Source organism: Epinephelus fuscoguttatus, linkage group LG5 (genome assembly GCF_011397635.1).
Source record: "Epinephelus fuscoguttatus linkage group LG5, E.fuscoguttatus.final_Chr_v1".
Lineage (NCBI taxonomy): Eukaryota > Metazoa > Chordata > Actinopteri > Perciformes > Serranidae > Epinephelus > Epinephelus fuscoguttatus.
In genome coordinates, this window is record NC_064756.1 from 16,453,470 (window position 1) to 16,468,091 (window position 14,622).

At 41.1% G+C, this 14,622-nt stretch overlaps 1 protein-coding gene across 2 annotated transcripts in view; it reads right to left on the reverse strand.

Annotated features, from left to right (window-relative positions):
* The window catches only part of LOC125889477 (cGMP-dependent 3',5'-cyclic phosphodiesterase), a 226,478-nt gene that overhangs the window by 153,717 nt on the left and 58,139 nt on the right, over positions 1 to 14,622 (reverse strand). The window contains exons 1-2 of one of the 2 annotated variants that reach the window (XM_049577510.1): positions 4,677 to 4,836; positions 4,290 to 4,380 (exon numbers count right to left, since the gene is read on the reverse strand). In XM_049577510.1, the coding sequence (XP_049433467.1) occupies positions 4,290 to 4,380; positions 4,677 to 4,711 (126 nt within the window). In that variant the 5' untranslated portion in view covers positions 4,712 to 4,836. Of the gene's footprint in view, positions 1 to 4,289; positions 4,381 to 4,676; positions 4,837 to 14,622 lie in introns of those variants that run through there. The other variant, XM_049577508.1, reaches the window with a different exon arrangement.

A 14,622-nucleotide genomic window follows, 5' to 3' on the forward strand; every position in this document is an offset into this window, starting at 1 on the left:
GCGGAGCAGGCTCACAGCTTATGTGTTTGCCACTTTCTTTTTCATTTTAACCCACACCATGATCTTTTCCTGACCCTAACCAAGTGTTTTTTGTGCCTAAACCTAACCAGACCTTAACCACAGGGCATCGTGATGATTTCGGAACAACGGGACTTTGGAACACTGGGTTTAATATGGTCGGACCAATGGGCTTTCGGACCAATGGGCAGACCCCGCTGCTCACACACTCCATATCAGTTTACATCAAAAAGATAGAAGTTAAAATGTACAGTGTGTATACAAGCTCAAGATAAAGAGTTGGAAAATGCTGTGAGAGCAAGACATAAAATGATTGCCTTAAGTGTTGTGACTGCAGATCAACAAGTGAAACAGTGATCTCGCATCACAATATCAAATCAGATCAGGGTGAACATGAAGGCAGGCGGACACAAGCAAAGGGCAACTGGAGCAACAGTCATCACAGTGTGCTAATAGGAATGTGCGATATGAGGAAAACATGCAATATGCAATAATGATATTACTTATTGTGATAAATCAACAGATATTAAAGTGTGCTTAGTTTTGGACACAGTACCTGCTTGTGCCACATTGTCTCTCCTGTATGTAAAACACTGCCAGACAACTGACGTACTTTCTTTCTTAGACACCAGTTCCTCTCTGACAGTTGCACTTTTGTCTGCACTCATCTCACACACTCATGCTTCAACTATGCAGAGTAGTATGGCAGCACTAGTCCAGTATCACTTCGTTTCCACACACTTTTGTTTTGTCTCCATATTCTATGTGGCATACAGAGTATGCCCCCACTGTTCAGCGCAAGGAAATGCATCTCTTTACAGATGGATAAAAATGTCACTGCAAAAGTGGCAGAAAAGTTCATTTTTAAGTGTTTTTGGTGCCCAGTCTTGTGGAATAAGCGCATGGAGCAGTGCAGAGATAAAAACAGGACCAATTATTCATTGTGACAAATAAGTTAGGAGGTTGGCTTGGCCATTTTTCTGAAAGATTTTGTGAGAAGATCATTAATAAAGGCACTCTATATGTTACACAGCATGCTACCAATGTTAGCTAGCTAAACATGCTGTTGAGCTTTTCACTTAGAATAAATGTGTAAATAGAGCTGTAGTACATTCATCAATCTGTTTGCTAATTTGTTTTTATGCTAATTTCCTTTGGCACAGTGCTTACGCTCTGTCTGAAATCTGTTGCAAAACATAGTCAAAGTTGACTCTCATACAGAGACAGAGCTATGTGGAAATGAGGCGTGAACCTCAGAGACATGCATGCAGATTCTGACCTCTGGGCTCTGTCTGATTGGCCAGAGAGTTAACACCATGGCGCATATCAGTCAAAATAGCTCCTAAAGACAGAATGTAATTTACTACATTGTTACTATAGTCAAAGTGTAATATCACAGTCATTCACAATGTGTTTATTGTGCAAGTTGGTCCTGTGATAACAAAAAAAAGGATGTATTTTGCAATGTGCCACTTGTTTTCCCCTTCTCTCCAGCAATGAGGTCAGAGCATACAGCCCCTTCTTCTGTCTCAACTAGTCTGACTCCAAACTCGTCAAAAACTGATGCTTGATCAGTGGCCCTCTGCATCAGATACTGCTGAACCAAGGCACCCTTTAGCGGTGGTATGAGACATAGTGCAGCAGAATTTTTTGATGCTGGGAGTAAGAATGTGTTTTTGTCCCAAAACTGAAAATTATTATAAAATAGAGCGCAAAGTTTAGTGGGCTGGACCTACTCCATTCAACGGAAAACACTTTCATGTCATTCAGGTCAATCTGTCCGCAGCGCTACTGCACTGAGTTCCTGAACACACTCACTCACACCCAAACACAAACAGAAATAATTATGTTTGTTAAGTTTAAATAGCCTTTTTCCACATCAATCTTCTGCTGAGAATTTTTCATCGCTTTTAACACACCATCTTTGCTGAACAAGAGACAGCTGAGCAGCTAAAGGACGCGGTGATGAGGACGGGCGATGCAGATAATTATCAAAGAACTGAAGCGGGGGATCAATCAAACCTGTCTCCACGTGTTGCTTCTGTTTTTTTGTGCGCACTTGTTGAGCCTCACACAAACAGCACAACAGCATATTATTGAAGGTTTGGATTGAAACGAGTATGTGTTAATAAGAAACTAAGAAAACATTTGCACTGACATGCAGACACCCAGAGCAGCAGAGCTTCTAAAATATATACACAAGAAAACACACGCAAACACGTATTTTGTTGAATTTTAGTGGAACTAGAGAGTCTCTCTCTCACACAGACACACAAGCACGTAAGCACCAACCCCGATGCCCCGGCGGATTAATCCTCACATCTGTTCTGCTGGAGACTGAGGAGAGATTAACCTGCTGCTTTTACCGCCTCATTGGCTCACATGCACAAACCCATGAACACACACACACACGAATACATGCAGCACTTTCACTCCTACATACTGTGCAAACATATGATTCATGACAGCACACACAGAGATACAACTTAGCATTTGTGGACACCCAAACGCTCGCGTTCGCAGCTATCTTCGTCATAATCCGTCAAATCAGAGGATGAGAGTCATGACATCACCAAAAATCTTTTCGTGGAACTCAAGCGACACAACTGTAAAACCTCCGTGATCAAAAATAAAAAAATAAGTTATGCACATTTAAGTGTGATTCTGTCAGGCAGTTCCTGCAGGTGGCGCTGCACACACTGACAGTCTAAGAGTATCAGTGACACTACAGCAACAAACTATTTACAAACATACACAGGCAGAGGAATGTAGTTGGACAAGACTTTCTGCAACGTTGACTGACTGCGGAAATGCTAATGCGCAGGGCTGACTCAGTAGTGCATTAGCACTGTAACCACAGATACACACCCAAACACACACACACACCAGCAATTATACATAAAGGTTAAATAAGTAAAATTGTGTTCATGAGTGTGATTGATCTTAGCCCTGCAACACACTGACATATAATAATGAGTGAGTTTGTCTTCTTTGCGGACATTGTTTACATGTTTGTTTATCTCTTTCTTGAATGAATGACTGAATTTGTGCATGTGGGATTGTGTGTCATCAATGTGCGTGCACATGTGCCTGCGTCTCTGTGAGTGTGTATCAGTCTAGGTAATTGGATCTGAGCAGAACATGTCGACACTGGCAGCCAATCAAAGATTTTTTTTTGTTGCCATTTTGCTGCCAACAACATTAAATCCCTTTGCAATATAAAACACAAATGCACACACACACACACACACACACACACACACACACACTCTCATGCTCACACTGTGTACACAGACACACACACAAACTAACGCTGCTCGATGGCACATGAGGATACGAGAAAGCAGCAATTTTAAACTGTAGGTATCTGCCTGTCACAAATCACACAACACAAAAGAAGGAGCGAGACAGACCAAAATGAGATGGAGAGAAAAAAAAAACGACGGGACGAAATGAGGCTCAGTGCTGCAGGGATTGCAAGAACAAAATTGCATCAACTCAACTGAGAAACATAGCAGCCTAAAACACACACACACACACACACACAAACAGAGACCATTGTGCAAAAAGCACTCATCCGCCATTCAAACAACAATGTCACTTTAATTTCCTCCCTTTCATGTTTATTGCTGTTTTATGTTTTATCTTTCCGTCTTTTATCTGACACACACACCAGCCACGCACACACACACACACACACACACACACAGAAGCTCCAGGCAAGTAATAAGTCTCTCACTGACTCAATCAATAGGGAAACACAGAACGCTGCAGCAACAGCTGCTAACAGCGCTAAAACTTACCTCCGCCGGACAAAAGTTACTCATTCCCAAAAGACAAGAACCGTGAGGGACTAACAAGAAGCATAGAGGAGGACAGAAATGTGTGTGTGTGTGTGTGTGTGTGTGTGTGTGTGTGTGTGTGTGTGTGCAAGAGATAAACAAAAAAGGGAGATCAAGGGACTAATATAACAAGATAGGAAGCTTGTAAAAGAAAAGTCCTCCTCAAAGGGGATTTTGAAACCGACTGCATGAAGGAAAAACCATGACAGTTTCGTAAATTTATGGGAATGAATCAAAGTCTACCTGTTGTTGTTCCAGGCTGGACAATAATTTTTAAAAAGGAAGAAGGAAGAGAGAAGAGGGCAGAGGGCATGAAGCATATAGCATCCTGTTTTTCAGACTGTGTGGAGAGAAGAGAAGAGAAGAGAAGAGAAGAGAAGAGAAGAGAAGAGAAGAGAAGAGAAGAGAGAAGAGAAGAGAAAATCCTACCTGAAGTTGTTCGGACAACGTGGTGGACTGTCTGGTAGTCAGCGCTGGAGCTGAACTCTCCTCAGGACGCAGAAACACTTGCTGACCGCGTCTACGGGCATCAAAAACAACTGTCAGGACCCTGTGTGTGTGTGTGTGTGTGTGTGTGTGTCTGTGTGTGTGTTTAAGTTGTCCGCTGTGCACACATGGAGTCAGCTGTTCAAGTCTGAGTGATAAGCTGCTGGAAAAAGAGTACTTTCACACACACACACACACACACACACACACATACACTCAACTTATCTTTCCCCTGACGTGAAGAGTGCAGGAATTTAAAAGGTGTGTGTGAGGGAATTTAGGGGAAAAGGTCAGTGTGTTTACATGTGTGTGAGTGTGTGAAGTTCTTACAGGTCCTTTCCTTTCTTCCTCTCGAGCGCAGTCATGTCATCTCCACCTGTCGTACGCAGATAGAGCGCTGGAGTCACACACACATTCACACACACAGCGACGCACCGATGCACACACTCGCGCCGGCAGGCTGAGACACACACTGGGGCGCTAACACCACGAGCTGCAACGCATAGAGTGAACACAGTCCCTCCTCCTCTCTCTCTCCTCCCACCTCTCTCTCTCTCTCTCTCCCTCTCTCTCTCTCTGTCTCTCTTTCTCTCTGCTCCTCCTCTGGGTCTTACTGCCTCCCTCAGCCCGCCCCGTGTTTCACTGTCCTACTGTCAGAATGTGCACGGGCAGGATACACACACACACACAGAAAAGAAACACTGTAGTACAGGTACATTAAAGGGTTGACTCACTTTGACCACACGGGATGCAGAGGAATTATAAACCTGAATGCAAATATTAGGAATATTCATAATGAGGCTCATTGTTTTTGGATTTACAGATATTATAAAGACATCATTGACTATTGATTCAAATATTTAAAATTGCCTACCTTCTATGGACACGCAAATTATGACAATGGGAAAAACGTGTCCCTTATTCTTGTGCAAAACTGCTAAGAGAGAACGTCGGATGATCACAATGTATCTGACTTCCCATCCACAGCAACATCACATCCTACCATCAATCAACCGTAGTATCTTGAGACCTTCACCAAAAGACAGAGGTAACACAGATCAGAAAGTGCTCATATGAAAGAGTCATTTTGGAAGGCAATAACAGAAAAACTTTTTGTCAACCCAATCGCCAGAAAAAACGTTGGCATTGCACATTTCTGCAAACCACAGATATGTCACATTTGCACATCATTATGAAGCTGATACATTGAGACAATGCTTCAACAACGTTATGGTTAACCTGTCGTTATGTTTAGGCACAAAAACCACTTGGTTATGGTTAGGAAAAGATCATGATTTGGCTCAAAATACCCCGTTTTTGAGTCACAATCCCAAGATGAAAAGCAGTGATGTCTAGTAAAAAAGAACCACTTTTCCTGCTACTGTCCCGGGCAGGAAAAGCAGTGATGTCTCATGGGACAATCCCTTCATTAAGCTCACTACACAACACCCACATTTGGAGCCTAAAAATCCAATGGAAATGCATCAATGACTCACTAAAACTAGGGCCGTAACGGTACATGTATTTGTGTCGAACCGTTCCGTACGCGACTTCCGGTTCGGCACGACCCTGTACCGAATTATTGGGCGCAGGATATTATTTTATTTTATTTTGTTTTATTTTAATTCCGTTTTTGCGAGCTGAACCATTTAAAATATCTAGTTCCCCAACGGACATAATTGAGTGACAGACCGAGTCCCGTAAATCTCCGCTTTCACTTTGTGCAGCGCATTCTCGCATTTTGACAACATGGCAAGTGAGCCTGACGAACCTGAAGACCCACCCGCAAACCTTAAGTCCTCCGTTTGGGAACACTTTGGTTTCAGGGTAAAATACGAAGATGGAAATAAACAACTTGACAAGACAAAAGCAGTGTGCTGACACTGCAGAACAGTGGTCGGGTATGTACTTGGAAACATGCTAACGCATCTAAAACGACACCACCCGAGTTTGAACGTTAACCGGTACGACTAGAAAAAGCAATCTGGTGCAAACTACAATATCGTCATCGTTTAAAAAGAAAGAGCATTTGCCTGACCATCGCGCTAAAGAAATAATCAACGCCATTGGAGTTGAGTAAAATTGTTTAAGCTGCACTTTAGATATAAGCACGTTTTGTTTACTGCACTTTAACAAAGTGGGAAAGCTAAGTAAGTTCCTAGTAAAACTGAATATGAGCAGGCTTTAAAGCTGACCAGCTGCACTATACTTTTATTTTAATTGAGTAAAACTGTTAAAGCAGAAATGTATATTTATATTTTTAATTAAAAAAATGTGTTAAAAAAACAGCAGGATTTTATTTTTCACTTTTATATTTCTATTTTCATTCAAACAATGTGAAAAAGCAGGATTTTATATATATTTGTTTCATTCAAAAATTGTGTAAAAAGAGTTAACTGCTGTGGTGGTATGTTTTAATAAGGTTACCAATAAGTAAAAGATATTTTATAGTTGTCTATTTTTTTCATTACTGTACCGAAAAAAAACGAACCATGACTTGTGTACCGAGGTATGTACCGAACCGAGATTTTTGTGTACCGTTACACCCCTAACTAAAACGCAACCCATTTTCTTGTTTGCTGGTCTCAACAGTAGTCAGCAGTGGTCCCCTAAGTGACACGCCATCCACCATCACGTCCACCTCTCAATTACAAAGTCAGCCTATATATTAATTCCCTTTAGAAACGTTCATATGTAAGAAACATGCACATGCAACATACGTAATTTGCAGAAACATACAATGTCAACATTTTCTTCTGGCGACTGGGCTGATTTACTTGTTGATAAAATATCTCACCATAAGGTCCATTATGAGCTGAGTTTACCCACTGGTCGGGAATTTCTTTTCCTGAGCACTTTAAGATCTGTTCTTCAATATTTGCTCGAAACATTTGAGTCATATACGATGGTACTGTATGATCAAGAGCACAAGAACGGCTAATAAACAGACCTTTACGTGACACTGTGAGGTAAGACTCACTCGGACTTGGACTCTACAAACCCAAAAGCTAGTTAAAATTGCTACTAAAAATGTCGCTCTACTGCTAAAAACGTTCATCATGTCAGATACAAAAAGCTGTTCTTAGCCCAGTTACCGTGTATGATGTTTAATAATGTTTCAGATGTCTAGATTTATTTAATTTTACTGTTTTAAATGTTCAATGTCATTTATTTTGCTGTTGTTGTGATGCTATTGCTGCCGATATGCCTTAATGTTCTCAGCTCCTCATCCACCTTTCCTCCACCTCGCCTTCAACTTGCTAGAGCTGCTCCTCTGCATTTTTTCACCTCACTTTTGCTCTCGCAATCTGATCCTAGTCAGCCTAATCATCCCATTGAACAGGCCGGGGGGCCACAGTAATAGAATTGAACCTGACCCTAACCAAATGGCGACAATAAAACGTGGCCCTGAACATGTACAGATCTTGGGTTGGTTCCTAGGGTCTGGGTAAACCCCTGAAGACCTCTACCACAGAGTTCTTCAAAGTAACAGATAGTATCACTCTGCAGTGTTTGGTCTAAAACATCACACTATATATAATCATTTCTAAAAAAATATATCCAGAACATGAAAGACTGAATCAACCCTAATGTCGCCCTTCATCCAGCCTGACAGAAACAGTCACGTGTACAGTATTTTTAAAATGCATCAAACATGTCAAAGATTTATCTCCTCCACCACCACACCTCTATACATTCAATCACCCCACAGATTCATCACAACGGCCCCAATCTGCTGCAGGAGGCGTCCCATGTGCCGCTGACAGCTCCGAGGTGACATTGGTAGCGACGGGACATTTAGCATGAAGCTGTACAGCAGGTTGAATAGGACTGTCTAATGTAGTGCATCAATCTGACAACAAATCCCAGAGCCATATTCTAAAAACAAGCATGCCAGCAGCTCTATGCACACTCACACACAATGTCATATCATATCACATGCAAAATGTATTTGTTGAGCAGCTGGATCAAGTCAACACTGCTGGTGACTTTTATGATGTGGGTTTCTGACTGGTATTAATTTTGAGGATCTTTTAAAATGCATTTTGTCTCGAGGTAAGAATATTGTTGAGCATATTTGTCGTTGTTTGAACGGCATTTTTTGAATGTAGATCACTTAGACGGGTATTGACTGAATACATGTGAAGCTATCACAGGCAAGCAGTCACAGTGCTGGATTAAAACCAGCTGACAAAAGCAGCTTCTCTAAATCATATGAAGTAAGCCGCTTCGGTTCAAATGCTGGAAATTGGCCTGACTGGGAGAAGATACTGTTAATTGTTTGGGAAAACAATCAAAACTAAGTACTGTTGTGACGTGTTTACTGGAGGCTGAAATTGCCTGAAATAAATGATGAATATTTGAAGGCTTTAACCACTCGAACAAAATCAGATTTGATCAGTGTCGTTATTGAGCATTTTTGAACTATAATCTCACATACCGTATGCTTGAGCCAATGATTAACTGAAGCTGTAACATGCTTTTATTTAATGAAATATTGAATCCAAAACAACATCAATGTTTGAGGAGGTTGAGGCGAAGAGAGGTTGATTTCTTCACCTCAACCTTTAATTACATGTTTATATATTGATAAAACAGGATGAAGTGTTATCTGCTGTACAGTGTGTTTCTGTGTCTGATCTGTATCCACTGAAAGTATTTTAGAATCACAGTGTGCCTTATTTAAAGATAATTTAAAGAATAATTATCAGTGTAACAGGAAGTGTTTCATTTTCAGTCTTTTTGAATTGTTCATAAATATTCTGTTCGATATTTAAAAGCTCTTTTTGCAGTAAAGTGTATACAATGCAAAAATGACTCCAAAGCTGTCACCAACCTCCCCTTGTCGCAAAGGTAGTAAAGTGTATACAGGCTAACATTATTTTTTTCAAAACACCCAGTGGAGATCTAATCATTGTAAATTCCCCTTTGATATGAGGATAAAGCTCACTCAAATACACGTGATGCTCTAGATATGCCAAAGTTTACCTTCCTCTCCTAATTGCTAACAATCCTACTCTCAAATTTGTGAAATCCTCTGCTGGTTTGACCAGGCCTGATCCATTGATTCTGGCAGACTTTAGCAGCAGATGCTGAGGTACAACAAACACCTTCATTCATCCATGAAGTGGTGATGTGGTGCAGCAATATTAAGTTTCAGTGTAAAGTAGGCAAGTCATTACACCAAGCAGTGCTGACTAAATTTAAACAAGTCCGCCGTTGCAGTTATTGTTTCAGGCTCATGCTCATTACACAAATGCGGGCATGTGCAAATCATGGAGATGACGCCATTGTTTCCCAAATACTCCATTTTACAAATCCACATGGATACAAAGTAACTGGAGTTTTTAACAATCTGCCTTTAAAGGCATTTAAAAATTACCTAAAACTCCTTTTGTGTGCAGACAACAGGCCAACACACAGAGGAAAATATCTGTTTTCAAAAATATTTGTATATGTGTAGACAGAGCCATACTTCTCTGGTGTCTGGCTTTGAGAAAGAGTGGCTCATGTTCATAAATATTAACTGAACTTTCCTAAGCCATGGAAACAACATACTGGAGTTATTAATTTAGATGTTCCCCTTTAAATGCTGTAATGTGCCAGCACACCCCGAGGCTGCCTGTTTTGTAAACATGGTGAAAGGTTATTCTAGTACAGTAGGAGCTCAGACTGTATTGACCAGTGTTGGGTAATAGCAGCAAGATAGACAGAAAGATAATCAGCACTGCACACAGTCTCATATTATCAATTCTGTGGAGTCCACATGAACACACACACACACACACACACACACACACACACACACACACACACACACTCATACAGACACAATCACAGGTAGGAGGGCAGGCCCTCACATGTACTCAGGAAGACACAGAAGCAGCTAGAAAATAGGTTAGTTCAAAGCGAATTCTCCTGAAAGACTGTCTCTCTTCATCTGTTGTGGACTCTGTGATCTAGATTACCCTTTACACATACATACACACACACACACACACACACACACACACACACACACACACACACACTTCAGAACATCACTGCTGCGTAATGCAGCTGACTGGAGTATTGATCCTGAGTTTGTGATTAAAACAGGGACTGTTGTTGCTGCTCAAATGCAATCAACACACAAACCCACCGTGTGATCACTTACTCAGTCAGCTGCTCTTTCACACTCACACACACGCACACATAAAGACACACACTGTGAGACAGCATGAATAACTACGCTGCAGAGGAACATAATTAGCGAGCCAAGGACCTGGAATCTGATGAGGATACAGCCTGTAACCTTGTTCTGTCGTGTGTGTTTATGGACAATATGCATGTCAAAATGTATGTGCTGTTGGCTATGATGCGGTTTAGTGTGTGTATTTGATGCCCATAAAAGACTGTGATTGAAAGTGCATATGTACGTAAATCTAGTGTGTGTGTGTGTGTGTGTGTGTGTGTGTGTGTGTGTCCTGACTCCCATAAAGCAGTGGAGTGATTGAAAGGTCTAAATGGTGAAGGTGCACTCAGGGGAATAGGGCTAATCTACATAATGGTGGAGCTATATTAACGGCGTCCTCATGCACACAGAGACACACAAGCATGCACACGCACACACACACACACACACACACACACACACACACACACACACACACACACTTTGGTGTCAATTGAAAGGAAGCTCTCTCATCCCCCACACATCCAGTTTTCTCCCCGCTGATCTGACTGCACCGGAGACAAAGAGAGATAATAAAAACATTCAAATTAAAAACGCTGCAAAGAAATAGATCATTTGTTTGTTTACTTAAATTATACTTCTTATTTGAATATATTGTATAAAATTATCACTTTTAAGGTTTTAATGCAGGTAAAGCACTTATTTGTTCGTTGTACTCATGTGATCACACTCACTGATTAAGGCCTGATTATTAACCTTTCTGGTGACAGGTTACTGCCACTCTACAGACAAAATTAAATAACATCATCTATTTTCCTCTGCAAAAATCACGCTGAACAGCATCCTCTAAACGTAATCCTCCATGGCACAATACGTTTTCGAGAGTCTCTTTCACTCCATCCGAGCTTGAAAGGCATCTGCAAATGCACTGACATCCTCTTCCGTGGAACAATAGCAGTTCCTCATCTTGAGATGCTCAGCCTGATGAGAAATGTGCATTTGGGGAAATGCGTCTGTTGTGCCAGGAGCAGGAAATGATAAGAGAGAGGCAGTAAATGGTTGTGTTTGCAGTGGGAGCATAAGGTGTGGATTGTTAGGGTGGATCAGGGATGAGTAGAAGATGCTTCACTGGAAATTTGGCTCTGCAGTGGATCCTAATTCATCCAACTAGAACTGCACATTAATCTGAACCAGTATAATAGCAAGGATCTTCCTAATGACTAATTTCCCTGACATTTAAATGGAGGTTTAAACGTAGACTAGTTGACGATTCTAAAAGGAAGAAAACAGAGTTGAGCACAATTCCATGTTTCATAAGAGCATTTGAAATCCTTAATCACATTTTCAAAAACCAAATCATATTTTAAATGCCGCTAAAATGTGTGGCACCTTGCACCGTGCATTATGAACAGTGCACATTATCCCACAAAACATGACAACTCGCGTTTCTTTACTGTGTGTTTAACATCCCAAGTCATCTCTATTCAAAAACACACACACAGTGACTCTCTAGCATGAGTGTGCGCACAAATTGACACAAACACATATACACACACACACTGTACGTCCAGGCTTCTTAGGATCTTCCCTGCGGCCAACAAGCCAAAGCACCTCTCTCGTTAAGCCTAGCGAAAAGACATCTCGTCAGGGTAAGTGTGTGAAGGCTCAGACATACTTTCAACGTCGGTACTGGTCACACGCACACGAGTCGGATAGCAGATGTGTGTTTTGTGTGTTTGTGTTTGTGAGAAAGAGAGATAGAGAAAGGGAGAGCCGCTGATCAGAGCCGCTGGTTAGTCTCGCATGCTTGTTTCGGTTTCCTTTGGGAATCCTTATAAGTTTAACCGACTAGCATTTCTGGAGGTTGCAACATTTAATCGACTGGTTGCCTAATCATGCACATCCCTAGTTGGTAGTTCCACCTTGTCTACCTTTGCATATTGCACTGAAATGATTAGTTGATGAATCAATTGGTCAACTGGCTGAACGTTTATCATCAACTATGAAGGTAACTGATTGTCATTTTAATCATTTATTGAGAAGAAATGTCAAAGATTCACTAGTTCTAGCTGCTCCAATACTTTTCTCAGTTTTATATTATAGTAAATAAAAAGTAAATAATTGTCTTTGGTAAATTGTGCAAATACTTTGTCATTTTTTGGGACAATAAAGAGAGTAAAAAATAAATTGAAAAAAAAAAAGAAAAAGAAAAATCATTTTAAATTGCAGCCCAGCTATTAGTTGTGTGTCTATCCATCGATCCTGTGCTGACACTATTGTTCACACTTCATACTGAACATAGAGTGCATTCACATTCATCACAGTCCATATGTATGTATTGTGAGTCTATAGGTAGGCGTGAAACAGAGAAAACCCAAGGTGACTGGTGTGATTCCCGCTGGGGCCGTCAAAGCTGAAAATCTATGCACTCACAGAACTGTAAAGTGCCTCGAACGAGAGTGTTCACCACATGGTGTATGACTAAGAGTTTAGAGAAAAGAGTGCGTCTGAGTGTGTGTGAGTATTACTTAACCTTATTGTTGCTCATACTTAATTTCCTTAAACAACACGAGCAGTAAAACAACAGCAGGAAAGCGACAATGACACACCCTGCTTTGGAAAGTCACGCAGACATACGCAATCATACACTTAACAGTGAGCAGCACTGTTTGTATTGATAACCTATTTCAACAGTGCAATGCATTTGTTAAACTGACTCGGCTCTGTGAGGCACAGCACTCTGAAACAATGAATGTGGATGCAACAAGCATCAATAACGCAGCCAACAGGATGTGGAAAAATACTGAATCAGGCAAGATAAAAGCCCTCTTAACAACCCAAACATCACGTATTTCACCTTGACTTCAAACCATATTTACAGCATGTCTGAGCCACATCACAGGTTAAATGAACAAAATTTATTGCTTTGAACATTTGTCTTCATGCGCAAAAACATACTTTTTGAGTCTTTATTGTGTGAAGGACATTGCAGCATTCCCACTGCTGTAAATGTGCTCCAACTGCGAGACCCATTTGAAGGCTTTTATTAAGTGCCAGGTATTCATTTTGTGTTTCAAAATTCATCAGTTGATCAAATGAGCTGAAAAGCATAAGTGTTTTGTAAGCAAAGGTCTTAAGATGACTCATAACTTTCAAGCACTGCAGAATGCGCTTCATTCACACAGCAGTAAAATTCAAGGTAGGCGCGTGGGCGTCGCTTCATTCAAATCAAAAAACCCAGCTCTTTATATAAAAAGCCGTGGCCTCTTGTACTCCTCTGCTACGGCTTCTGTCCATTGTGTCACCACAGGCAGAATGTCCCGCAAAATAATAAACCTGTCTGGCTTCTATTCATCAGAAATCACAAAGCTGCTTCACGTCAACATTTTGAGAGGCTGCTTGTGTGGTTGCTATGTGAGTTAGGACGTTGGCAACCTGAACAGTTTATAAGCCAGTTTCCATACCAACACGTACTGTCTCCTAACTATAGTCTATCTCAGCAGCACTGAGAAGTGAGTAGAGGCGAATGAGAGGATGAGAAAAATGAAGAGGAGAGGAGACCCTACCGCTCTATAGAAATCTCTATACAGTCCACTGCTGTTTATAAATCCCACCTGCTGAGCAATACAATACCACCACCCTGCTACCATATGTCTGTTCATGGTTGTTACTGTGTGTATGTTCCCAAAAACACCAAATTGATTTTTAATGAACAGTGTACATGCAAAAAGGAAAATAGTGGTTAACTTTGTGTTGGATTTAAACCCCCAAATGCTAGATCTTTCAGTGTATTAATCTATCTGCAGCCTTTGACTCTTCCATTCCAATCTTAAAACATAGTGTTGACATGTAAACACAAAGAATTCAGGCCTATGAAACAGGCAGAATTACAAAGGGTGCAGTGCTAGCATTGACAGATTTCCTGAATTTTTTTTTTTTTTTTTGGGCTTTTTGCCTTTAATGAACAGGACAGAGTGAAATGGGGTGAGAGAGAGAGAGTGGGGGATGACATGCAGCAAAGGGTTGCAAGCTGGAGTCGAACCTGCGACCCCTGCAGCGAGGTGTCGCCTCTATACATGGGGCTCCGGCAATATCCACTAC